Source organism: Columba livia, chromosome 5 (assembly GCF_036013475.1).
Source record: "Columba livia isolate bColLiv1 breed racing homer chromosome 5, bColLiv1.pat.W.v2, whole genome shotgun sequence".
Classification (NCBI taxonomy): Eukaryota; Metazoa; Chordata; class Aves; order Columbiformes; family Columbidae; genus Columba; species Columba livia.
In genome coordinates this window covers 6,307,481-6,333,588 of record NC_088606.1, presented here as the reverse complement: position 1 = coordinate 6,333,588, position 26,108 = coordinate 6,307,481, and the positions used below count along the sequence as shown (strand labels likewise).

The 26,108-nt window shown below is 44.7% G+C and overlaps 1 protein-coding gene across 1 annotated transcript; it reads left to right on the top strand.

Moving 5' to 3' along the window:
- Positions 1-5,464: 5,464 nt before the first annotated feature.
- Positions 5,465-25,737, top strand: DHRS7 (dehydrogenase/reductase 7). The gene is made up of 7 exons (XM_065063242.1): positions 5,465-5,713; positions 10,520-10,672; positions 17,111-17,217; positions 18,160-18,399; positions 22,636-22,758; positions 24,184-24,399; positions 25,526-25,737. Exons 1-7 carry the CDS (start codon positions 5,587-5,589, stop codon positions 25,559-25,561), a joined length of 1,002 nt encoding a protein of 333 aa, XP_064919314.1. The 5' UTR covers positions 5,465-5,586; the 3' UTR covers positions 25,562-25,737.
- The last annotated feature ends 371 nt before the right edge of the window (positions 25,738-26,108 follow it).

Genomic DNA, 26,108 nt, shown 5'->3' with positions numbered 1-26,108 from the left:
TAAATTTTTAACTTTCCAATAAATTTTATTACAAAAGAAAGAACATTTTCTTTAAAAATAATTTGCAGTTAGACCAGATATACAATAAAAACTATAGAAAGAATGTATATATCCACTGTCTGATCAGACAGATTTAGGTAAGTAGTATTTTTGACACTTAGCTACATTTACATTGCCTGGATGTGTGTGTTTGTCTCCTCTTCTAGCAACCAACACTAAACTGTGTGGCACAGGTTAACATTCTGAAGCAGATACCTGGAGTCAAAACTGGCCTTACTTCACTTGCACTCATTTTATGATGGATTCTCCTCAAAATTTTGTTTTCCTAAACAAAGCAAAGAGCTTTTATCCTCAGAAGCTGTTCTGTTCTGCTTACACTGGAAGAGGAAATACAGGAAAGGGGATGTAGTGCTGCTCTACTTATTGCTGTTCATTATAATGTTATTGTACCTGAATAAATAATTTAGTCAAGTAACAGCATTTTTCAAATCTGTGTTTCACACAGACACTGAAATAGTCTCAGATAATTGCACTGGAGCTTTCTTTACTCTATCATGGATCAAAGAAATTGTGCCACAGTACTGTGGAAAATATTCACACCCATGCTCTTGCAGTGCTCCTACCAGGGCTGCCATCAGGTCATCTGAGGCCCCCTTGTGAACATTCAAAGAGGACGCACTTCATCCATAAATATGTGAAAATTTACTTATTTTACAGAATCATAGAATCACAGAATGGTTTGGGTTGGAAGGGACCTTCCCAGCTCATCCAGTGCCACCCCTGCCATGAGCAGGGACATCTTCACCAGCTCAGGTTGCTCAGAGCCTCGTCCAGCCTGGGATGTCTCCAGGGATGGTTCATCCACAGCTTCTCCGGGCAGCCTGTTCCAGTGCCTCAGCACCCTCATGGAGAAGAAATGATTCCTCACACCCAAACTAGATCTACTCACTTTCAGTTTAAAACTGTTGCCCCTTGTCCTGTTGCAACAGGCCCTGCTGAAAAGTCTGTTCCCATCTTTATCGGCCCCTTTTAAGTACGGAAAGGCCACAATAAGGTCTTCCTGGAGCCTTCTCCAGGCTGAACACCCCAACTCTCTCAGTCTGTTCTCATAGCAGAGCTGTTCCAGCCCTGTGACCATTTTTGTGGCCTCCTCCGGACTTGCTCCAGCAGGTCTATGTCCTTCTTACGTTGGTGGCCCCCGAGCTGGACACAGGACTGCAGGTGGGGTCTCATGAGAATGGAGGAGAGGGGGAGAATCACCTCCCTCGACCTGCTGGTCACACTTCTGTTAGTGCAGCCCAGGACACAGTTGGCTTTCTGGGCTGTGAGTGCAGGTTGCCGGCTCATGTTGAGCTTCTCATCAACCACCACCCCCAAGTCCTTCTCCTCAGGGCTGCTCTCAGTCCATTCATCCCCCAGTTCCATTCTGCCATTGCACTTTTGCACAAGGTCTTCTCAATACTGCACAACTGCAGAATAAAAATAAACATCTAGAAACAGCATTCTAATCAAACATTTATTTCTCTCTTATTGCTTTTGAGACAGAAGGTAGGTTATCTTGGTTTTATTTATATTAAGTGTGTCGATATAATTTATGTAACTCTTAAGAATAAAGCATGTTATCGTGTTAGGTGCCCATTTAACTGATCCGTTATCTGCTGCCACAGAGTCAACACGGGGAACCTCAGCAAGGTTCACAGCAGGATGTGGAGCAAGACTGTGACCTCTCACACCAACAGCTATTTCTCATGTTGCTTTCAGAGCCTGTACTTCAGCTTTACATTGGCTCTTGCACTTCACAGCCGCAGTTAAGTACTTTCATAGATATCAGAATATGTTTACTGAGCTCCAAAGTGCCGTCTGCATCCATCACAGCATAAAGTTCAACAGAACTGTCACTCGTTCTGTTGATGTTCAGGTTGACTTTGCTACTGTTAACAGTAGCAGCCCCTTCAGAAAGTGAAAATTAGCTTCTCAGGTGGAAGCTTAGTTCAGGCATTAGAAGGAGAAATATTTTTGTTTTTTCTTGGGAATTCAGATTTTGGTCAAATCCAAGGGCTTTGTTATGATGTGATCTTTTAAGAGATGTTTCACTTTGATTTAATACTTTGTCAAATATCTACGTAGTTGCTGGCTCTGAAGCAAGAAAAAGACAATGCTCAAAGTTGTACTTCCAGCAAGGAAAGCCAGAGCACTGCTGGTCATCAAGGTGAGACTGGAAGCCGGCAACCCTGAACTCATATCCATCTTTTGCTGGTTGCTTTGGGGTTGAGAATACTGAGGGGAGACCACATGGTGGTTACAGCTTCCTCACAAGAGGAGGAGGGGGAGCAGGTGCCGAACTCTTCTCTTTAGTGACCAAAGACAGAACCCGAGGGAATGGCAAGAAGATGTGCCAGAGTTTTGAGTTGGACATGAGAAAAAGTTTCTTCACCCAGAGGGTGCTTGTGGAGGGATTTTGATAGATAAAGATTTGTTGCTGAATTGTTCAGGCTCAAAGGAATCTCAAGGCCTCTTAGAGAAGCTGAGAACAGAATCTGCTGTGAGAGAGAGGGGCGTTCCTCAATCACCGGGGTCCTGGCGTGGCGTGAATCATCGGACGTATCATCAGTGAGACTCCAGCGCATGGACAGCCCACGATACTCATTTAGCGAATCCATGCTTGGAGCGTGGACGCGTGATTAGAATATAGTTACGTGTATAAGGAGACTTGTTTCTGTAATAAATGGCTTTAGCGTGATTCACATTGAATCGACTTGTTTTGCTGAGTCCTTATCTTGTTCCTACAGGTGCTGGACACTGAACAGGCTCCCCAGGGAGGTGTCACAGCCCCAAGCCTGACAGTGTTCAAGAAGAGACTGGACAACACCCTCAGACACACGGTGTGAACTGTGGGGTTGTCCTGTGCAGGGACAGGAGCTGGACTCAATGATCCTTGTGGGTCCCTTCCACCTCAGGACATTCTATGAAATTTCAGAGTCTGGTATGATCCAGGTGGTTTATGGAATCTATATGTAAAGCTACCACAGGGCAGCTTTACTGCTTTTTAGCTGGTGTGGATCTCAAAATAAATATTTTTAAGAGACTCAGGTGTGTATAATTAAGATAATTTCTTAAGCATATTTATCTATCATTAAGATAATACTAATGAGGTGAGCATATTTACTTTTTATAAGTTGGAAAACAGCAAGAATGGACATCGCTGTGCAGGTGCAGTGTCTGTTCCCTTCCAGCTTTATACTGCCTATTCTGGTGCTCCACAATTGTTTGTGCACCATCAGCACTGAGCGCAAGAGAAAACAGAGAAATACAAAGAATATCTGTAACCGTGACATGTAACTGTGAACAGTTCTTGTGAGGGTCTTCCTTCACAACCTCCAAAGGCCTGTTTTTACACTTCAACACAATGACCATTTAGTTAATTATTGGTTTGGACACAGTTGAGGATACGTGCTATCTACAGAGAGTACTTTGGCAATGTGTTTTTATTTTTCTGTGGCCTTTCCCTTGTATGGATTAGGTTCTGATTGATTTGCTGAAAATTCAGTCAGAACCTAGAGGTTTAAAGGTACACCATGGATGTGTTTTGCCTCAGAAAGCTGTAATGCAAATTTCGTGGCAATTCTGGTGTTGATTCCTGAATCCTTCGGTCATCGGTGAAGCTGGGATAGAGTGGGAAGGTGTGTGTAGCGAACACCACCATCCCGTGCCATGTTTTCAGATAGATCAAGGGCTTCACCCCACGAGATTTTGGGATCAGGGTCTGTGTGCCTGCAGCCTGTCCTACATAAGCTCTGTGTGCATTTCTGTCGCCTGGCATGGAGGCAGGAATTATTATGGGTTCCTCTTTTCTGTCTGCACATCCTGCTGTTAAAGACTTTGAAACATCAGGGTAGTTAGAGGTTAGAGGTTCTCCTTCCTCTCTACTCTGCCCTGGTGAGACCACACCTGGAATATTATGTCCAGTTCTGGGCCCCTCAGTTCCAGCAGGACAGGGAACTGCTGGAGAGAGTCCAGTGCAGAGCCACGAAGATGATGGAGTGGAGCATCTCCCGTGTGAGGAAAGGCTGAGGGAGCTGGGGCTCTTCAGATGGAGGAGACTGAGGGGTGACCTTATTAATGTTTACAAATATATAAAGGGTGAGTGTCAGGAGGATGGAGTCAGGCTCCTATTGCTGACAACCAATGGTAGGACAAGAGGTAACGGGTTCAAACTGGAAAACAAGAGGTTCCACTTAAATTTGAGAAGAAACTTCATCTCAGTGTGGGTAACAGACACTGGAACAGGCTGCCCAGGGAGGTTGTGGAGCCTCCAACTCTGGAGTAATTCAAAACCTGCCTGGACACCTTCCTGTGTAACCTTATCTGGGTGTTCCTGCTCCGGCAGGGGGATTGCACTGGATGAGCTTTCGAGGTCCCTTCCAATCCCTGACATTCTGTGATTCTGTCTGATTCTGTGTAAGAACAGAGTTGTGCACCCCTACACAAATCTATGGTGAGGAGCTGTAGATAAGAGCGATTTGATGTCCAGAAATGCTGCAGTCTCTGTGTTTTTAGTACCTGTAGGTATTCAGCACCACGGATTTCTGAGCTGAGGGTTTAAGCCCACGGTCTGAAACACTGGCCAGAGCTGGTCTAAGCAAGAACTAGGTTCACATTTGCAGGAAGTGCAGTGGGAGGCATAGCCAAGGGTAGGATTGTCAGGAGGACGGAGCCAGGCTCTTCTCAGTGACAACCAATGACAGGACAAGGGGCAATGGGTACAAACTGGAACACAGGAGATTCTACTTAAATTTGAGAAGAAACGTCTTCACAGTGAGGGTGACAGACACTGGCCCAGGCTGCCCCGGGAGGTTGTGGAGTCTCCTTCTGTGCAGACATTCCAACCCGCCTGGACACCTTCCTCTGTAACCTCATCTGGGTGTTCCTGCTCCATGGGGGGATTGCACTGGATGAGCTTTCCAGGTCCCTTCCAACCCCTGACATTCTGTGATTCTGTGCTGCAGAAATAGGGGTGGGGAAGGTGTCTGGGAAGCAAAAGGGATGCAGGATGCTCGGTGACAAGGTGACTGCAGCCAGGCTGGGGGCTGCCAGGCAGAGGGGGACACGAATTGCCGGTGTCCCCAGGGGACAGCCGTGAGGCCCTCCTCAGGAAGGCGAGGCCAGTTTTTGATCTGTAAGCATGGAAGCCAAACTTCCCTGGACACTCGCCCAAGGCCAAGCAGCAGCAAGCATTGTTTATGAGGAGCAGCCCGGGCAGCGCTCCTCTCCTTGCCTCTCGAGTGGGAAATAAAAGCCGGCCCCGCTGCCAGAAACCGACCTTCACCCCATGTCACAAGCGTGGCCTTTCCCCCACAAACCCAGCGCTTATCGCCGCGGTTACCCCCCAGCCCCGGCCGCCTCAGGGAGCGGCGCCGAGCGGAGCTGCCCGCCCCTGCCCGCCGGGGAGAAGGGGTGGAAGGGGAGGCGGGAGGAGGCCGGCGCTGCGCTGCCGTGGGGCAGGCGCTGGCTCCGGGCAGCGGGGGCGGCTCCCGCCGCGTCGCTGCCCCGATAAAGCGGCGGCCGGAGCGGCGGGCGGCGGCGGCCATGGCGTGGGGCTGCGCGCTGTGGCTGGCGCTGGCGGGCGGCGTCCTGCTGGCCCTGCTGCGCCGCTGGCTGCGGGCCGAGGGCGACCTCACGGTGCTGTGGGCCGAGTGGCGGGGGAAGAAGCCAGGTAAAGCCGCCCCGTGTGTCTGGGGAGGGTTTTGGGGCGCTGGATGAGGGGAAGGGCCTTGGCGGCGTGTGGGAGGGAGAGGGGTCCCCAGGGACGGGGCTGAAGTCGCCTCAGCGCGGTGGACGCAGCCCTTGGCACCTCCCCCGCGGGCTTGTGTGATCATCCAAAATAGCCCCAAAAGCATCGTTTTCCAGCCCTTAACCAGCAAGGCATTTAGTGCCCCGTCACACCGATAAAACACGTCTAAAAGCAGTTGTGCAGTGACAGCTCCAGCACGTCTGTGTGGAGGTTTTTATGGCCCCAAACCAGTTGTTTTGCAGCGTTTTTGGGCAGATGTCCAGTTCTGGAACTACGTGTGGGGAAGTGGGGGCTGCTGGGGTGTGTGAGGGCCAGGGAGCGTCCCAGGAAAGTCGGTGAGGAAAGAGGATCCTTGGTGAATGTGGCGTGTGTGTGGTCAGTGTCTGTTTCACTTTGTTGTGTCATCTCCAAGCAGATTTCACAGTAGTGCCAAAAGGTGTTTACCATGTAGTAAACATGACTATTACTCTTTGGATTAAATAGGTTTCCTCTTCCAGGAATTGTGCATGAGGGCACAAGGGAATGGCACCACCCGGCTGGCTTTGCACGTTTCTGTAAGGTGCTGCTCCTAGCACCTGTGGGTACAAAACTTCAATAAAATGCATTCAGATGTGGATTTTAAATTCTTGCTTGTGTTGGTCTTTCCAATCTGACTGTCATTCTGCGTCCTTCTGGTCAAAGATCCTTTGAAAATCATAGTTTTTATTTGCTTAGTAGAGGTTTTTGATCAGGAAATCCACAGATTCCTGAGTATCCCCCCTCAGCTTAGGCAGAAGTGTTGATTTTGGGGTGCTGGGTGTGGGTGGTTGGGGTGACAGCAGGAGCCGGTGCCACCAGTGACCACCCAACAGCCTCTTCTTCCATTTGACCCATCGGGGGATGAAGCTGATCTGAAGGAAAATGGGACAAGGGACGCTATAAACTGTCCCACGTGGGAGATGAAACTGGATGTTGGGTTGAGGCAGGGAGGTAGGATTGTGTGGAATGAATGTGTGCCCTGGGGGAATGGTGGGGTAAGGGTTTGGGCATGAGCCCACGGTTTGGTAGGGGATGATGGCGCAGGTGAAGATCAGCATTAGGAAGGGCTTGAGACAAGAGCAGGACAAACTCATTGAGACACCTCTGTCTTCTGCTTTCAGTAGAAGCTTGCTGCAAAAATGCTAGTGCTTATAATGGAGAAGAGAACAGAAAAACATCCACAAGTAATAAAGCTCTAAGAAATAGTAATTTAAACTCTGTGTGAGCAATCTTCTGTAGCTCTTTGGATGTGCAGCACAAAGCTTTATAGAACCAACCTCCATCAGGTACTATGAGGAAACTACACAAAAGCTTTGTGTGTGGACTTTGCAAAGATCACAGCGAGACTCAGGGCAGAGAAACAAGATAAACCTTGACTAATGCAAGCGGGGTTGAAAGTTTGTCCTGGGGGATCTACGTGTAATGTACATCAAGATGCAGGAGCTCTCAGATAGACATGGTGTTATTTGAGTGTAGCCTTCAGTCTTATTGGAAGCCGGGAAACCTTTTAACTAGTCTCTCAAAGTTTCCATCTAAAGAGCGCTTGTCATTTTCTGATGGAGTTGTTTCAACATGTTAGAAGAATCAGGCAGAACTTTGTCAACATGAGCTCCTTGGCTCTGCAAAGAGGTGAGCTGGGTTCTGTTCCCTCCCTGTCTCCTGGCTTCAGTGCTTGTAATTAACTAAAATACATAGCTGAAAAAGTAGCATTTAAGTGGCATTTTGCTCAGTGATATACAGGTGGGGTGATGGCGCCACAGTGCTGATCCTAAGTTTAGAGGTAGGAAAACGGAAGGAACTTTAAAGATGTTCCCCTTTCTTTCCCCTATGTTGTGCACTTAATGTAGAGTGTGTAGGTGAGTAATGTGTGGATCCCATGGAAAAAACCCCTTGATTTTTATTTAAATCTGTTATTAGAGCTGTCACTCTTGCAGTCATTACATAGTGTTATCACTTCCACGACATTATTATGGATGTCGAAGTTTTTGGAGATAAAAATACCAGAAAGCAGATTGATCTCATATGTTTCTTTCTCTTGTGCTGTGAACTATAATTATGAAGAAAGGCCTTAGTGTAGGTAAGACTGATTCAATTTCAATGATTCATTTCTATAGGGAGAATTCATTTCTGGATTTTGTCATTGGCAGGTGCTGAATTACTTCCCATCTTCTAAATATCGGTGTGGTTGGGAAACAAAGGTTACTGTGTGCAGGATGAGTTTCCTTACGTGTTGTGTTTCATGAGCTGAACAGCAGTCATTCTAAACGGTGTGCTTTTCATAGGCGGTGTAGTATTATCACGTGTGAAAACTTATGTATCTGAAAACCCCCTCTTAAAACTGAGAATAATGGTGTTATTCTTAAGGGGAGTGGGAAGGATGTTCTGTTTTAAACCTCCCCACCCCAAATATTGTTCACAAATTCAATGTCATGGCAACCTTGTGCTACAGGAGCTATGAAATGTTGGGAAAAAACATAAACAGAGCTACAAAAGCACTTCTTGGATTACTTGTGGTACTTTGTTTAACCTCTCATTTGTTATGCCTTGTCACACAGTAGTTAATGGTTAGTAATAGCATAATCTACTCTTGTTTTTTACTTTGTCACGGTTAATTTTTAAACTTATTTCCAGTAAGAATAGGACATTTATTCTAGAGCAAGCTGGTGGTTTGGTACTTGTTCTGCAACAGCATTTGAACTCGTTTTTCCATTATAACTCCCAGTAGCTCAGTGCTGGGTAACTATCAGCGCTGAGGAATCAGTGGAGAACTTTCCTTATGTCAACTACTTATTCTGTCCACAGAACAAGATCCTGTAACTGCAGTCAAGCTGCCCAAGACAGGTTGGGAACAGGGAAACTAAGTGGTAGGAGGAAGAGGATTTGTTTTCAGTAGCAAGAGGAGATGACTGTGGTAAGAAGGGTTGAAAGTACGCCCATGTGGTTTTTTTTGGTTCATGTAGTGCTTGTCTACACAGTTTTTCTTAAAAAAATGTAATAGGAGAGATGTACCCCCGAGTTTTTTTTGGTTAATTCAATGAATTGGTAACACTGGAGTAAAACTGTAGGAAAATAGTGTGAATAATACAGTCAGCAGCCATTCGGTATAATGATCAATACAGTGGTTGTTCCTACAGCTTCAGCAACACCTCTTTCCACCTCCCAAGTTCATAATCTTAGAATACATCTCTGCTTTGGAAAGTGTCTGTTGTTGTTATTGCTTTTAAAAGCAAACCAAAAACCCCAAACAACCCCAAAACACCAAAGCTTGGGTTTAGGAGGGATTTGTCTTTGACTAAAATAGAGTCAGCTTAAAAAAATACTCACTTGGAGTCCCTCAGACTCAAGCTGAGCTCTGATAGTCAGTCCTGAGTGCTCTCTGCTCTTCTCAGAAGGGTGGAAGGTTTTGCTGCTGAGCTTTTCATGGGATTTATGTCGTTATGGCTCTGAAAGTAGAAATTTGAAACAAAGCGTAGTCTGGGGAGAACCAGGAGCTGCAGTAAGCAGGAACTAAAAGTAGTCATGGCCACTAGCTTTAGTTAAAAAGAAGTATTTTTGCTAAACTAAATGGGTGGTTATATTTCAGTGAGCTGAAAAATGCTGTTCTGGCCTTTTTCAGAACAGAACTGTCTTTAAGTCTCAGGAACTGCACTTGGCTCTGCTATTTGAATTATACTTTGAAAGCTTTCTTGGTTGGTTGGACATTGTTGGAATACTCTTTTGTATAAACTTGAAAAACAAGAGTTGCTTTCAGCAGCGCTCTGGGTACTCGAATCAGATGTCTGCAAAGATGAGTGTTCACCAAGACTGATCTTGAAGTGTTAGGCAATAATATGTTCTAGAAAGTGCTCTGATATTGGTGATCATTCATCCTTAAGTCATCTTCTAGCAATAAATGGGTAGTTTTTCACCCATCTGTTGTATTTGATGATATTGGGTGTATGTCTGGAAAATGAAACCTCTTTCCTGGTACCCAGGTGTATCATGGGATGGGGATGACTGCAGATAAAGGTGACAGACATGTAAGCAGAGGAGTAAAAGGAATAAGATGCTATCATTTTTACTACAGGTTAAAAAATCATGCCTGGGCAGGAACTATGAGTAAATGAGAAATTTGGATGTGAGCTTACACCTTGGGAATTCTGTGTACTGTACTCTGGCCAACGCAGGAATTAACCTGCATCAGATACGAACTAAAGTGGGTGAACACCAGTTTGGTTTGTTGTGATGAGCTGCCTTTGTTTGGAGAATTTTCTTCTGTCCGCAATTACTCGGGAATATTTTTGAGACAGAACATTATAGGGAAAAGTTTGCGCAGGCTTTTGTTTGGGTTTGCAAAACAGTAACTGATTTCTGTCATTTCCAGTAATTCTTTTCTCCCTTTCCCTTTGAAGCTCTTTCTGATGAGGTTAGTGGAAATGCTGCATGTGGATGGCTTGCAGAAATGCAATCAAATCTCTTCCATCAGGTAGATAATCCGTGTTTATTCAGATTAGCCGTGGAACAAAGTTCAAGTGACAACAGAGCAGCTATGAACGATTTCACAACTGCACGTGACCAAAAAATAAAGAACTCAGGATTTTGTAACAGCGTATGTCCCCCCCGCCATGATCATATTTCTTAAAACCAATATCAAAAATTACCCCTGCAGTGACTTAAGTGTTGATCTTAGCATTGGCAAGGTGTGAACTGCTGTCTTCATTCTTTTGGTAGAAGATGAACTGCGTGGCAAGGTTGTCTGGGTGACAGGAGCTTCAAGTGGAATCGGAGAAGAATTGGCTTACCAGCTATCGAAGATAGGAGCCTTGCTTGCCATCTCAGCAAGAAGAGAGGATGAGCTGGAAAGAGTGAAAAAGAAATGCCTCCGTAAGTACAGTTTGCTCCTTCATGTAAACAGTTGCACTCTCGCTGCGATGGAGTTGCCACAGAAATACCAACCCGCATATCACAGGAATAAATTTTGTGATGAAAGTAAACATAGCTTCACCGTACACTTGAAGCTGTTATTTTCTTTTTGTGAGCGAGAAGCCTTTGTAAAGACTTGCGCTGTGAGTTCTTTCCTAAGCCAGTGGTACTTAAAAAAAAATCTCATTAGCAATTGCAAGTTGTCTTCCAAGATAGTAGATTAAGAAAAAGAATAAATACTGTGGGGAAGGGGGGAAACAGTCTGAAGGGTGTCAGCCTGTTAAGAACTAAAGCCATGTATCTGTGTGCTGCTGAGAAATCCTCTTCCTTCAGGTTTGTGCATGTTACAGGCAGAGTGACCACTGACTTTCCTCTCTCAAAAAGGAATTAATAGAAATGTTCAGAAAAAGTTGTTCTGAGCAAGTGCCAGAAAGAGGATTACCTGGAGACCAAGAGGAACAAATGTGAAGTGGGATGTTTAACTATCCCAGTTGTCTTTCATGTGCCTGCGGAGTCAGTAGTAGCTTCATTCCTCCCGTTTCTCTTTTTCCCTCCTGTTTTCTGGTTTGACAGCACGAGGGATAGGCAGTTAATTCATGCTGATAAACAGGGGTTTTAAACATGATTGATGTTATACCTCTTTCAGACTATCCCTCCATAGCTCAAGACACACTATTTTATACTGAGTGTGTTATCACACTGACAGTTCATTCCTAGTAGCGTTGATGGAATGGCCACAGTCTTCTTAGAATGTGTGCTGGTGAATAATTAAATATCTGTCGGGTTAGCACCTAAACATTTCTAGAAATCTAAATGTTGCAGCAGCTACTCTGAAAATCTGTCAAGGACCTTCCAAAAGTGCACAGTTCTTTACTGCTGTTTTCTGGTGCTTCAAAAAAGCAGCCACTTAAATATCACAGAATCCCAGAATGTCAGGGATTGGAAGAGACCTGGAAAGCTCATCCAGTGCAATCCCCCCATGGAGCAGGAACACCCAGATGAGGTTACACAGGAAGGTGTCCAGGCGGGTTGGAATGTCTGCAGAGAAGGAGACTCCACAAGCTCCCTGGGCAGCCTGGGCCAGTGTCTGTCACCCTCACTGAGAAGAAGTTTCTTCTCATATTTAAGTGGAACCTTTTGTGTTCCAGTTTGAACCCATTGCCCCTTGTCCTGTCATTGGTTGTCACCAAGAAGAGCCTGGCTCCATCCTCCTGACACTCACCCTTTATATATCTGTAAACATTAATGATGTCACCCCTCAGTCTCCTCCAAGCTAAAGAGCCCCAGCTCCCTCAGCCTTTCCTCATAAGGGAGATGCTCCACTCCCTTCAGCATCTTCGTTGATAACTTCAAAAAGAAGCAAGGGACAAAGGATGACAGTGTGGTTAAGTGGTGATCATGGCAGAATTCCAATGCTACATGGTGCAATGTTTAGCATTCAGTAGAAGTTTGCAACCACATTTGCGTCTGTGGCCGTTTGTTGTCATTGCAAAACTGATAACCTTAGATACACTGGCTGGAGCCGTAATCCTGGATATCCATTTTCAGACAACACCTGTATGAGAGCACAACATGCTAAGGAATATTCAGAAATATTATTTCAATTGATGTGAACCAAGAGTACAGGTTTATCTAGCGTGATTTCTGCCTCTGACAACTTTAAGTGACCCTGTGAATGTCTAAACTGTGGTATATGCCAGCTTTAAAGTCTTATGTATCCATGTGTTGTGCAAGTACATGCTACTGAACTTTATTTTAACTATTGCTTAGGTTAGTAGGAGCATCAGAAACCCTTCAGTAACATAGTTTTTCATATTTTCTATAGCCAACTTTCAAGTAGTGAAAGAGAGTGATTAGGCCAACTTCTCCTCTTATCCTTCTCAAGACATTGTAAACCCAGCTTTCCACCCCTTTCCTTGGTGATTATGTGTGCTAGCCCCCCTAACTGTCCCTGTGCTATACTCTCTATCATTTATCATTATTTGTCTTGAAGTAGGGGTCCAAAATTGGGCACACTACTCCAGATGCAGTTTTTAGGTCCAGGCACTAAAAAACAATCGCTTCCCTCAGTCTGCTCTTGCTGGTGCAGCCCACTAACATTTTTGACTGCTAGAGATCATTGCTGGCCTAAGTTTAGCTTGCCGTTGTCCTTCCATCAGGACCTCGGGTCTTGTTTGGAGAGGGCGGACCTGGCCGTTTCCACGTTGCCCTGCGGTACAGCCTAGCGTTGTTCTGGCCCAGGTGTGAAAATTTGCGTTTGACTTTGTTGAGCTTAATGAGGTTTGTCAGACCATTCCCACACCTTGTTAAGATGCCTCTGAATGGCAGTCCTACCCTCCAGCATAGCAACTGCTCTTTTAAACTTGATTTTTAACTGAAAATTTGCTGAAAACCTGTGTTTTATCCAATGATGTGGGTCATTAAGGAAGGTATTAGAAGATATTGATCATGGATGGATACCAGTTATAGCTGGTCACCAGTTAGGCTTTGAATGGTTGGTTGCTACGTGTCAGGCCTGGTGATCCAGCCTGTTTTTCACTTGCATTGTAATCCACTCATCTAGACCCCTCATATTTCCCCACTATAGCTTCAAGGATGCTATGGAAAACAACATGGAAAGCTACCTGGTCAAGCTGAACAACATCCACTGCTCTCCCCTTGTCCCCACAGCCAGTCACCACAAAAGCAGTTGAGTTGGTCAGGCAGTGTATGTCCATGCGGAATCTATGCTGGCTTTTCCTGGTCACCTTCTTGTCCTTCATATACTTGGAATTTGCTTCCAGGGGGAATTTCCGCATAGTTTTCCCAAGGACTGAGGTTAGGCTGTGTGACGTTTGGTTTTCTGCTGTCACTGGGGAGTTACTCGACTTACCAAGTACCTTCCAAAAAGGAGTGATACTGGTCAGCTTTTGTAAGTCCTGGATGTATATATTGCTCCATTATATGTGCAGTTTGTCCTTACCTTGGTCTTTCTCTGACGTTGGCAGTATTTCTTTCCGCCAGAGTCTAGCCTCAGGAGTGTGGGAGACCTGAGTGGAGATCTTGCCAGTGAAGACTTAAGGCAAAGAAGGCAATGAGTACCTCATGTTTTCCTGTGCTCTTCATCCCTCATCTCCATCCCTGTTCAGCAGTGAGCTCACTCTGGTCTTCCGTTTGTTGGTGCTGTACCTGTGAAGCTCTTGTTGCCTTTTACATTCCTCACCATTTTTGACTTCATCTGAGCTTTAATTGTCCTGATTCCATCTCTGCATGCTTGGGCAGTGGGTCCATTTCCTTCTTAGGTGGCTTGTCTGTCCTCCCACCTCCTGCATGTTTTGTTTTTGCAATTGAGCTCAAGAGTATTCTGCAAGGTTTGAGTAGCGTGGGATGGATTAAGGCTGAGCTGCAACATGTAACATCAACTTGAATTTGGCTGAATTATATGGCATAATTGGAGCTAATAGGCTTTAACATGCCAGCTGTAGATGCCATACGCAGCAGCAACTTGACTACATAACTTTCTTAATAATGTCAGAAGTGAGCACATTTATCTTGTTCAAAACTCAGAGGCACCACCCTATAATGCGTAATTATGCATTCTACACCGCTTAAAAGCTGAAGGAGAGAGAGGAGGAAAGTAAAAAACCATAAAAGCTGTGGTAATGCCTGTCGAGTCCTGCATATGCCAGCTCAACACTTCTCTGCAGGAGGGAGAAAAAACAACTTGCATAACTTACATGGTTCCTGCAAATGGCTTCTGTGTTTCCCCCAACCTGTCTCTGCTATATGAGTTGAATTTCACCAGTCGTTTTGGACGCTGTTTTCTCTCAAAAGCCCTGAAAAAAACAAAAACCAAACCAACCAACCAAAGAAACCAAGTAGATCGTGGGTGTGTTTCTTGGTTTGACAAAACTCAAATATGATTTAAATATAGGTAGGTCAAATGAATGACAGATAATCTACACATTATAGAATTATACAGTAACTGAGGTTGGAGTGGACCTCAGGAGATCATGTTGTTCAGCCTCTGCTGAAAGCTCATGTTCTATTGAAGGGCATTATACCAGATAGAAATAAAAGAGGAGGTGTCGAAGAGCTGGGAAATAAAGGGTCTATGGATGGACCACTGCCCAAGAAATAGCATTTATTGTATTACAGGGAACTGCTATCTTGGATTAACATGTATTGGAAACAGTTGTTGATCTGAAATCCTCTAGGGATCCCAGGGGAAAGCGGTTACTTGATGTCATAACAAAATATTTTAAGCGAGCATTACTGACGAGGCCATCTTTCACAAAATAATTTGGCTTTGAGTGATCATAACTATGTTTTTGTTAAAAAGTGGCTGGAACTTAATGAACCATCAAAGGGGAGGACGCAGCCCATGATCGTTTGATAAGAAAAATGCCAGTCAGAAGACCTGTTGCTTGGTGGTTGGGCAGTTTGATCCCATGTGCTGTAAAGCCGCTATGTCTGGAGAGTTTAAGAGACCCCCCAAAACCCACACACAGCTGTGTGACATGCCCTTTGTTCCTGGTAGGCTGAGCTTAGAGCGCTCAGTTCCAGATATGTTGCATCCAAAAGCTGGTGGCCATGTGCAATTCACTTTGCAGCTGGAGACACTTTGCCAAAGTAGGTTAACTGATATATGTTTGTGTAAAACAATGGACTCTAAGGTCTGCCACTTAGGAGCAAGTGTTTTTCTGGGTTATCATAATTGTTCCCTTAAAACATGTTTGGTAGCAGGCAACAAAGGTAGTGGAGTGTTAGGGGTTATTGGCAAGAGGAATGGAGAACGTGATTCTGATAGTGTATAAATTGGGACATATAAATGTTTTCAACACTGTGCACAGAAAAACAAGGAGATGAGTGGACAGTAGAAGAAGTTTAGAAAAAGAGTCACAAGGATACTTGAAAGCTTGTAAATCTGTCTGAGTGACTAGACCAAGGGTTCCTCACCCTCGAAAAGGGGTAAGGGAGCTGATGGAGATGTGTGGTCTGAGTGCTTTGGGGGATGGAAATCAGACTGGCCTATATTGCTCCACAAGAAAACTAGGCCTCTGGTTTGATATTTCCTGAAGTCAGAAGTTTCTTAGTTTATCATAAAAAAGAGCACTTCCTTCCTTATCAGCAGCCTGTGTCTCTTCCTCTGCTTTTGCCTTTCCCTCCTGTGCAGCTTTCTTGGCTGGGCTGACCGTGCGGTCTTGTTAATCCACAGCAGAAACATCCTCATCCCATCAGGCAAAATCTGCGTGAGGGAGCATGAGGCAGAGGAGTGTCTCTGAGAGTCATTTAAACTACATGGCTTTTACTGCTGTGTTTCTGGAAGAACTGGGGAGGAAAATGCACATGGAGGGGTTGGAGGGAGCAATAAATGGAAATACTGGTGGCCTTAAACCAGGTACAACCAGTTTAGTACAACCAGTAGCCTAGATACTAGTGACCTTTGAACAGTGGCAGCCTAAGGATTTCAGCAACGTCTTTATTTGTACGTCACTGCAAAGTTCAACCTTACCTGTATATGCAAGAAGTAGGAATTAGAAAAATCAGAGCCTCTCTAAAGAGTGCAGCTTGTTAAAGGGAAACAGATACACTTAGTTGTGGCTAGGAATCAGTTTAGAAACAAAAATAGCACTATCAATCTAAAATAAAGTTGGAAAATCATGTTATATGTAGTTTAAAAACCCTGAAAATATTGACATTGAAGCTTTTATTTTTGTGAGTCATCTGCCCCAGAACCCCAGGGTAACAAATCACTGCTCAAGAAATACTTTCTATGGAAAAGGTCAGCTGTTCTGAAGAGACAGCGGTAGAAACGCTCAACATGAAGGCTTGAACTTGATGACAGGTGACTTTTATTTCAGGAGATGGGTATTTTAAAAGCTGTCAGTTAAACAGAAACCTCCTTCTACCTCCTCCAATAACGCCCCCATAGTTTAGCTTCACTATGCCTCATAGCTACTCATGGATATATGTTGTGCTTTGGGTCTAAATTGGCCTGTTGTGAGGAACAAACGTGCTTGACCAGTTAACACACGAGCAAAGTGTCAAGGCTGCCAACAGGCTGTGCTGCTGAATGGCTCCATGAAAATTTCCAGTATCAGGCAGTCCTGTTGCATGTTAATCCCAACTATGGCCATTTATCTGGGGAATTGAAATTGTCTATATTGGTGCTACACAAGCCTGTTAATAAAGTCAAGCTTTTTACAAGCAAAAACATAATGACAAGAAAACAAAGACTTGGTAGAAGCAGATTAAAAATGGATTCTGTGTGGAGTTCAACATGGAAAAAAACCCAAGCATTTTATTTCCAACTTAATGTCATGGCTTCATGAAAGTGTGGTGTTTAAAAGCGTATTACATTTCCCACAGTTGTTATGTTAGCAATCTAATTGGTTCCCATTCATTGGTGGTTTTTAGAGATAAGCAGCTTGAGTGAAAAAGATATCCTTGTTCTGCGTCTTGACTTGACTGATAGGAGCTCCCATGAAGCTGCAACCAACAGTGTTCTTAAGCATTTTGGCAAGGTAAGGCGTGCTTCTGGCATTAAACTTCTTTTTCTTCTCTATCTCCTATACCTCCGTTTGTGTTCTTATTTCACTTTTCTTCTATTGTATGGTAAATTCACCAGTGTCTGCATTCTCAAGTTTCAGTATTAAACCTGCCAAAAAGAACCTGAATTTCCATCCCTTTTGCGGCTTTGCAGAGATGCAGCAATGAACAAATAACTACTTTTATTACCAAGAACTAAAAAATCCCTTGCTCGATGTCACTGAATTTCCCGACCAACTGGAGCAATCCTCAGCTGTATATTTAGGCCTTAAAATTGTGTGTGAAAGTCAGAACCTTTTTGTAGTTTCAGCAATGTGTGTAATTTGTGTTCAGAATCGTCTGGAACAAAACTGGACAAGGGGCCCAATTGTTTCCCCCGTTTGGTGCGTAATTTTCTTGATTACTAGTCCAGAGCATGGAGTTAAGACAATAGCAGTTAGGTCTAATCAATATTAAGCACAACGTGCAAAACTTCAAGCTAGGCCTTTAGTCCACTGATATTTTGATTATACCAGATTTGTTTCTTCTGTTCCTTTAGTTGGCTTCTGGTCTTGCACAAAACATATTTCTCAGAGGTCACCTTGCAGGACCGGAGCGTTCAAGCGCGATTTGCTACAGCGCAGCAGCGTTAGAAAAACATTGTGTGGAAAACAACTTAGCTGCCGGTGTTCCTGTCCTAGGAGTTAACCTTGTTTGGCATCAAACACCGTGTTCCTGTTCTGTTGACTCAGCTCAAAATTAGGAAAGGGAACGTCTAAGCGGGAGAGTAACTGCTGGAACTTGGTCAGCAGCTGATACGCCTCACTGGTGTGTGGCAGAGAAGACACTGGAGAGAATAGTCACTTAATAATTAACTGAGGAAGCACAAGTATTGAAGGAAATGTGTTATATTAATATATCGTTGTCTCTTTCCTGAGATTGATGTTTTGATCAACAATGGTGGACGCTCCCAACGCTCCTTGTTTGTGGATACGAACCTGGACGTCTACAGCGCCATAGTAGAACTCAACTACCTGGGGACAATCTCGTTAACAAAACATGTCCTGAATCACATGATCCAAAGGAAAAAAGGAAAGATTGTCACTGTGAGCAGTGTCATGGGGATCATGGGAGCTCCTCTTGCCACTGGGTACTGTGCCAGCAAGCATGCTCTGCAGGTACGTTACATTTCTGAAATTAATTAAGTCTTGTTGTGGAGGAAACCAACATCAGCGCCGCACCAGGGGACTTCAGTCTGTGCAGAAGAACTCAAGTCACAGGTGAATTGCACACAGCCTGTGGAACTTCCTCAGCTGTTCAAAGTCATTTAGAATTAATTTGCTCTGAAATGCGAAATATCTCGGCTCCCGGTGTAGATTTTTCTTCCTGACTAAAATTCAAATCCCATCTTAGTTGGGCCTAACCACTGCGTAGTTAAACTGCAACGTGAAGCACAAGACTTTCAGATGGAATACCTGAATCAGAGGATTATTGTGTTTCATACAGAAGTCCCAGTGTTCTCATCTTAATTCAGTTAGGGAGCTAAAGTCACTGGTGAGAGTTTTAAGACTCTTTAGGACAGTAAAACGAGAACAGTGAGGGGTAAAGCAGATTACTCAGAGAAACGAGAATTCCTGATTTGGCTGGGAATGTCTGAATGAATCTTCCCAATGGTTCTGTATCTCGCCGTGGTGTGATGAACCCACAGCTCCAAGTGTCTTAAGAAGTTGTCTTCTGCAAACCACTTTCATTTTGTTTGGAAAGAGTTTTTGAAAGTAGTCTCGCTTGTGTAGAAAAACATAAAAGAAGAGCTTAGAAAAGTATCCGAGGAATAAAGACTGGCTGTGTCATTGAGGAATCGTTTGTTTAACTAGTAAATTTGTTTAGACATATTTGCCTTTCAGCACTGTTTGATTTCCTGCTAATGTACGTTTTGATCTCAGCAAAATAAACGTCAGCTGTGCTCAGTGCTGGTTTAAAAAACTGGCACCTGCTTACTCCCTCCTGGATTTAAGCACATAAATGGGGTAAATAACTTTGCTTAAGCTATTGGATCAGTATCTTTTTGCCAATTTGATTAACAACGACAAAAATACAACAAGTGGCCGACACTGCAAAGCCACTAGGTGCTTGAAAGACTGAAGATGTAGAAGGCGGCGCCAGGTCTCTGCTAATGAAAAGCTTTCAATTAGTGACGGGGCAACAAAGATGCTGAAGGGAGTGGAGCATCTCCCGTGTGAGGAAAGGCTGAGGGAGCTGGAGCTCTTGAGCTTGGAGAAGAGGAGACTGAGAGGTGACCTCATTAATGTTTACAGATATATAAAGGGTGAGTGTCAGGAGGATGGAGCCAGGCTCTTCTCGGTGACAACCAATGACAGGACAAGGGGTAATGGGTGCAAACTGGAACACAAAAGGTTCCACTTAAATTTGAGAAGAAACTTCTTCATGGTGAGGGTGGCAGAGCCTGGCCCAGGCTGCCCAGGGAGGTTGTGGAGTCTCCTTCTCTGCAGACATTCCAACCCGCCTGGACACCTTCCTGTGTAACCTCATCTGGGTGTTCCTGCTCCATGGGGGGATTGCACTGGATGAGCTTTCCAGGTCCCTTCCAATCCCTGACATTCTGTGATTCTGCTGCTCCTCACCTGAGTGGCAGCGATGTTATTGCCCGTTAAAGTCCAGCTTATGCTTTAAGTCTAGTAGATTTAAATTGCAAGAATGCAGTGAGCAGAAGCATGAACTCTCTTTATGCTGCTTTATTTATTAAGTTTTCTTTCAGTTGAATTATCCTTAGGTGTGGTGTGGTTGGCTTAGGTACGGCTAATTAGCTGCAGAGCACAAGGAATTTGGGTGTTGCTTTAAAAATTCGTAGAACTCTGAATCTCATGTTGAGAACATGGGAAAAGCTTCAAAGAGATATTTTACCAAAATTTCTGGATTAATTAACTGTTGGCTAATTGAACTGCTTGTATCTTTGTTGGCTTCTATTTCTGCTCAATAACCAGGCTGGACTCCAACCCTCCCTTCTTGTTTGCTTCACAGTAATTCCGCAAATACAAATCGTGAGATTTGCAATATAGATTTTGAAAAGACTCGGTCTGAGAGTCTCTTGTCAGTCTGGAGTTACGGCTCAATGTGGCATGAAATACCCAAAAACCATTTTATATGAAATATCAACCTTCCCCAGTAGAGTTGAAGTAAAGGAGCTGTGCAGGAATGGGAGGCCTTGCCAGGTAGCCCAGTAGCCCAGCTCTGACTGTGAACAAGAAGAAATGGCCAGAGAAGAGGGTAGGGGAGCAGTAAGACAAAGCACAAAGTGATGCTCTTCCTGTTGTGTCTTCCCAGCATGTATCAACTTGTATTCTAAGATCTTGACATGAAGATTGCATTTTGGCCATCAGTTATTAAATATGTGAGCCTATCTGACACAAATTCATCTATTATGTTTTGGATATGTGTGCTGTTTGTTGGGTTTTTTGTTTGTTTTGGTTTTTTGTTTGTTTTTGTAAATTAACGCATTTGCATCTACCACAGCTGAGAAAAAGTCCCTCCTTTTGTTCTTTTTTAAAAATTTCTTTAAAATGGCAGTTGGAGGAGGAAGGAAAGAATTCTGCTAAGAATTGAAATTTGTTGTTGAGACAATCACGCTTTGATTCATGCCAACTGGGATTCTTCATACCAACACTCCACTGATGAAATCACCCTTTATTTCCATTCTGGGAGTGCTGTAAGAGCGAGAGTCAAATCCAGCGGCATCTGCATCTGGCTGCAGTTTCTCTCCGAGCGTGATGATGCTCATGGAGATCCTGTGCCGTTCAGCTAGTTGTAACTCATATAACTGGTGTTATGTGGAATGGATCAGAACTGGTGGCCTTCAACGTGTTCCTGAACCAGGAACATGTCTCACAAGCCTTGGGCTGCACTGAGCAGCAACCGCTGCTCTCTTTGTTCAGTCTCTGAACATTTGAAGTGTTTCTGTCATAGTAGAAGTCGGTCAAGCTTTACCTTCTTCAGCATCTTATAGGATTCGGTCACTAAGGTGGCCCAGACATGGCTTAAAGCTGTTCCTGATCCACACACCCTGTGTCGGAGCTGGTGTTAGTCTGGGCTTGGTGGAAACACTCAGGGCAGGAGGTGATCTAAGGGAGGGCCTGGGCTTTTAATCCCAAACTACTGGGTGGCTGGCAGATCTGAGCTGCTTTCCCATGTGTCCCAAAGCAGAGTTTGGGTACAGGAGCGTCTCTAATGTTAGAACTTAGTTCTCTAGAAGTTACACATCTGCAGGCTTTGATAACACGCTGTGAAGATCTGATGTGAGATACGGGCCCTGCAGGTACTTATAACTTGCAATACATGGTCAGGGTTTCTACAGAACTTGGGTGCGAAGCCCGTATGCAATCTATAAGCTGGAATTAGTCACCAGCAATTGGGAAATTAGAGCTGCCCAGCACATGGGGCTGATTTTAGCCCCGTGTTGCAATGTAGTTCAGAGCCCTGGGTCAGCCGGCCCTCCGCCCGGGCTGGATGGGACTGCAAGTCACACATTTCTGCTACCGTGGGAACAGCTTTATCGCCTTGTGCTCACTCTGTCGTGACACAAAATTATGTGTTGGAGTAAATACAGGGAACTTATTAACCAGGTCAAAGATAAGACACGATGCGGTGTTTGCTGAATCATAGTTCTGTAGTGCTTGGCCAGCAACTTCGGTAGGAAGACCTTCCTGAATTGGTCATGTTGCCCATAATAGTTGTTGTCTAAATGTGAATTGCCAGAGAGATTAAGAAAACTTGTATCCTGTTATCTTAAAGACAAGAAATACTTGCAGCTTTTGTAGTTGTACTTTAACTTAGATACACGAGCATATTCCTAAACTGAAATGACGTTTATGTGGATGCAAATTTCAAACTCTGCGGTGAATTCAGTGGTGCAGAGTTACCCCCTGAAATATCAGGGCGCACCTTTGAGTTGATAGGCTGAGAAGTTTTCCTCCCTCTCTTAACTATAACCAGTACCACTTACTGAAGAGTAACAATTTGAAATCTTTCATCTCACCACAAAGAGCAAATCACCTGCAAAAAGTAATTTCCACGATATTACAGTTACAACTGATGGCAAAACATTGAGGCTTGTCCTCAGTACAGGGACAGCAGGATCTGGCTGTGGTTTAGTGACGTTATTGTGTATTTGAAAAATCAAGAATAGGTCCCTCCCTGATTTATATGTCAATGTCTATAATTGCAGATACAATTTTAAGTTAACTATTGAATGTGAGAAGTCACAGGAAGTAGTAGCAATCGGTCTTAGTGGAATACTGTTACCTTTACAGCATAGAATTAGTGTGAAAACATGCAGTCAGCTAAACCTCGCCACATGCAGAAACATGGCAAAAGAAGGTTAATATAATCTTTTCTTCCAGGGCTTTTTCAACTCCCTTCGGACTGAGCTGACCGACTACCCTGAGATAAGTATTATCAACCTATGCCCAGGGCCTGTGCAGTCTAATATTATACAAAATGTCTTCACGGAGAATCTCTCAAAGGTAAGGACTCAGTTCCGCTGTCATCAATCCAACTGTCGCTGCACGCTCAGTGATCCTCTTATGGATTTCTTTTAGTTTTCCCCTCCTAGCAAACGCCAGCCTTATCTTCTTACTAAGAGACACTTTGATTGGTGCAGAACCACTTACAGTCTTGCAGTTTCTTGTGGTATCAAGTCCATACCAAGCGAAAATGAAGTCTGAGAGTGGCTGTGGCTTCTCTCTTCCAACACATACAATCCAAGTCTAGTAAAGTTTACTTTACAGCTGCAGTTTTAGGGGAAAGGCCGGGATTTTCTGGAGGCAGCTCTGCGTGCAGAGTCACGTCCTTTCTGCACAGGTACCTTTTTGTTCGCCGCAGTCACGATGTCCCGTTGGGTTGACGCTGCTGCTGGCACGGCCGCTGCCGTCAGCTGATGCGAGGCGCACATTCTTTTCCTGTTAGTGATTGTTTGGGGAGAAACAGCAAAACCTTCCAACTGCACAATTGCTCTTCATAAAGGCTGTCTAACGAAGCTGTTGGCAGAGATTGCTGCTATGATACATATAAATGTAATCCGTCCTAAATTCATTCAGTTTGAAGCGCAGGATAACCCACCAGTGCAGGGTGGGGGGGGAGGATATATCTCGCATTGTTGAATCGAGTTCTAAAAGGACTTTTGGCTTGCAAAACTTCATACTTCCGTGAAAGCTGTACTTTTTGAGCAATCTGGAAAGCTTGCAAAACAAATTGCTCAGATTTCAGCATGGCAGAAGACCCAGGAGGATGACTGAACCTAGAGCAGAATTGCTTCTGCTGTGGGAAAGGAGATGGGTAGAGCAGTCTGTTTTGCTGGAGTGAATGCAGATGGATTCCCAGGGCTCTGGCCTTTGTTCACCACGCTACACGTTGGACAGGGTGTCAGATGAGACACCCCCACCCCTGACGAAGCCCGTTGCTCCTGTTTCCAGTGGCTGCCCGCAGAGCAGAGCTGGCAGGGATATTGAAATTAATGGGGAATGTGGCCTCACCTGCTAACTGCGTTACTGAGTAACTTGTAGCTTATAATGGGCTAGGCAGCTGGGAGCAGGAAAGTGCCCATTTCTCAGTGCCCTTTGAAGGGGTGACTTGGTAGATCTAGTTCATGATACAGTAGAGGCCATGAAGGAGTGGGACAGAATTTGGAGATCCATTTAAAAAAAAAAATCTTTGACTCAATCAAGGTGTTAATTGAAAGTGTGTTTAAGCATAGGTGCTAAAGGAAGGTCCTAAGTGTCCCCACACTGAAAAGCAGGATTAGCACAGCGAGGGTTCCCCAGCCCCAATCTCTGGTGTCCTGGCTGGTTGTTCCACGTGTGCCCAGTGGAGCAGCCAGGAGGAGCTGTGCCCTTTCTCTCCCACAAAGAAAAGTCCAGTTCTAATCCCACCTTGCTCTCCCTCCCCTCCAGTCCCTAGAGAGCACGGGCGACCAGTCCCACAAGATGCCGACCAACCGCTGCGTCCGGCTCACCCTGGTGAGCGTAGCCAACGACCTGAAGGAGGCCTGGATCAGCGACCAGCCGTACCTGGCCGTGTGCTACCTCTGGCAGTACGCGCCCACCTGGGCTTGGTGGCTGATGAACAGAATGGGCAAGAAGAGGATACAGAACTTCAAGAGCGGCGTGGTAAGGTTATTAGGTTATTCCTCTCACTGCGTCCTTGCTTGTTTTCCACTCTGCTGACAGGCTCTTTAGCCACGGGAATGGTAGGATTGCGTGTTGGATAAGTTTCCTTTTTCCCTTGTCACGTCCCTGGCAGCCGATGCCCGGCCAGACTCAGTCACTGCGTACCTGGCGGTCTAGAATTACTGCCAAAAGTCTTGCTCTCATCTTTGTCACCCAGGCTTCAACTTCAGGACTTGGTGGTAACGCAGAGCTGAGCTCAAAGTCACTAGTGTAAATTATTCAATGCAGCTCGGAATTAAGACTGTTGTAAAACATCTCCCTTCGTTGTGTCTGGTTTTTATATCAGGCACTAATCCGAGCACCTCCCAGAAGTACGTGAAGCAGCACTGCTGTCTGTTGGAGCTCTTACGTTCACATCCCCAAAGACAGATATGCAGGGTGCTGTTCTTCCACTTCTGCTCAGTAAATCGTATTTATTCACAGAATCACAGAATCGACTGGGTTGGAAAAGCCCTCAGAGATCATCGAGTCCAACCCTTGGTCCAACTCCAGTCCATTTACTAGATCGTGGCACTAAGTGCCATGTCCAATCTCAGTTTAAAAACCTCCAGGGACGGCGAGTCCAGCACCTCCCTTGGCAGCCATTCCAATGCCTGACCACTCTCTCTGTAAAGAATTTCTTTCTAATATCCAGCCTAAATTTCCCCTGGTAGAGTTTAAGCCCATGCCCTCTGTCCTATTGCTGACTGCCTGGGAGAAGAGACCAATCCCCGCCTGGCTATAACTTCCCTTCAGGTAGTTATAGAGAGTGCTGAGCTCACCTCTAAGCCTCCTCTTCTCCAGACTAAACAACCCCAGCTCCCTCAGCCTCTCCCCATAGGTCTTGCGCTCAAGTCCCTTCTTACTGAATTTTTGTTGAACTTGGTACAAAAAAAAGTTAAAAGTACTCCAAAAGCAGGAAACACAAAAATAAGGGTGGCACATGCACCTTAAAATCTTCCTACTTCCACGCTGTAACACTCCGCTGGCACAAGCTGTTTCGAGCAGCATAACACTGTGGGTGATGGACTTAAATACAACAGAAAGCAGGGTGGGGAAATACTGATTTCATGTACTCTCACTCCAGGATGCTGATGTCTCTTATTCAAGAAAGAAGAAGTAAGGACGAGTATGTACAAAGTCCTGCTGTTCTTGTGCTAAGGCTGAGACACTTTTTTCACATTGTGTGGCTGCAAACAAAAGCTTTTTTTTTATCTGTTGTACCTTTGTCATCATGTAACTTGACCGATCTATCAAGCTGTAAACACACTTGGCTAAATAAACATCTCTTTCTACACATACCTGTTTCATGTCAAACTCCAGAGGCTGAATTTTTACACTTACAAGAATGGACAGAAGAGGCCGGGCAGCATTGTTTTGTTTTTCTACTGCTGACACGGGCAAATACTTGGTGAGGAGACTAAAAATTATCTATCCCCAGCATCATGTTTCCCTCACTTTATTCCTAAAGGACCTTGAGCAAAATAAACCCACAAATAGAAGCTTGTGATATAAAGGGTAAGGATGTGTAGTGTGTGTGAAGTGTTCCTTTGGGAAAAGGAGGTTATATTTCATCCTTGCTGCACAGGTGGACTCAGAGGAAAATGTGTATCAGCATCAGGTGTATTTAGGGCTAAATCCCTGACTTTCTGGCACAACAGATGGTAGTA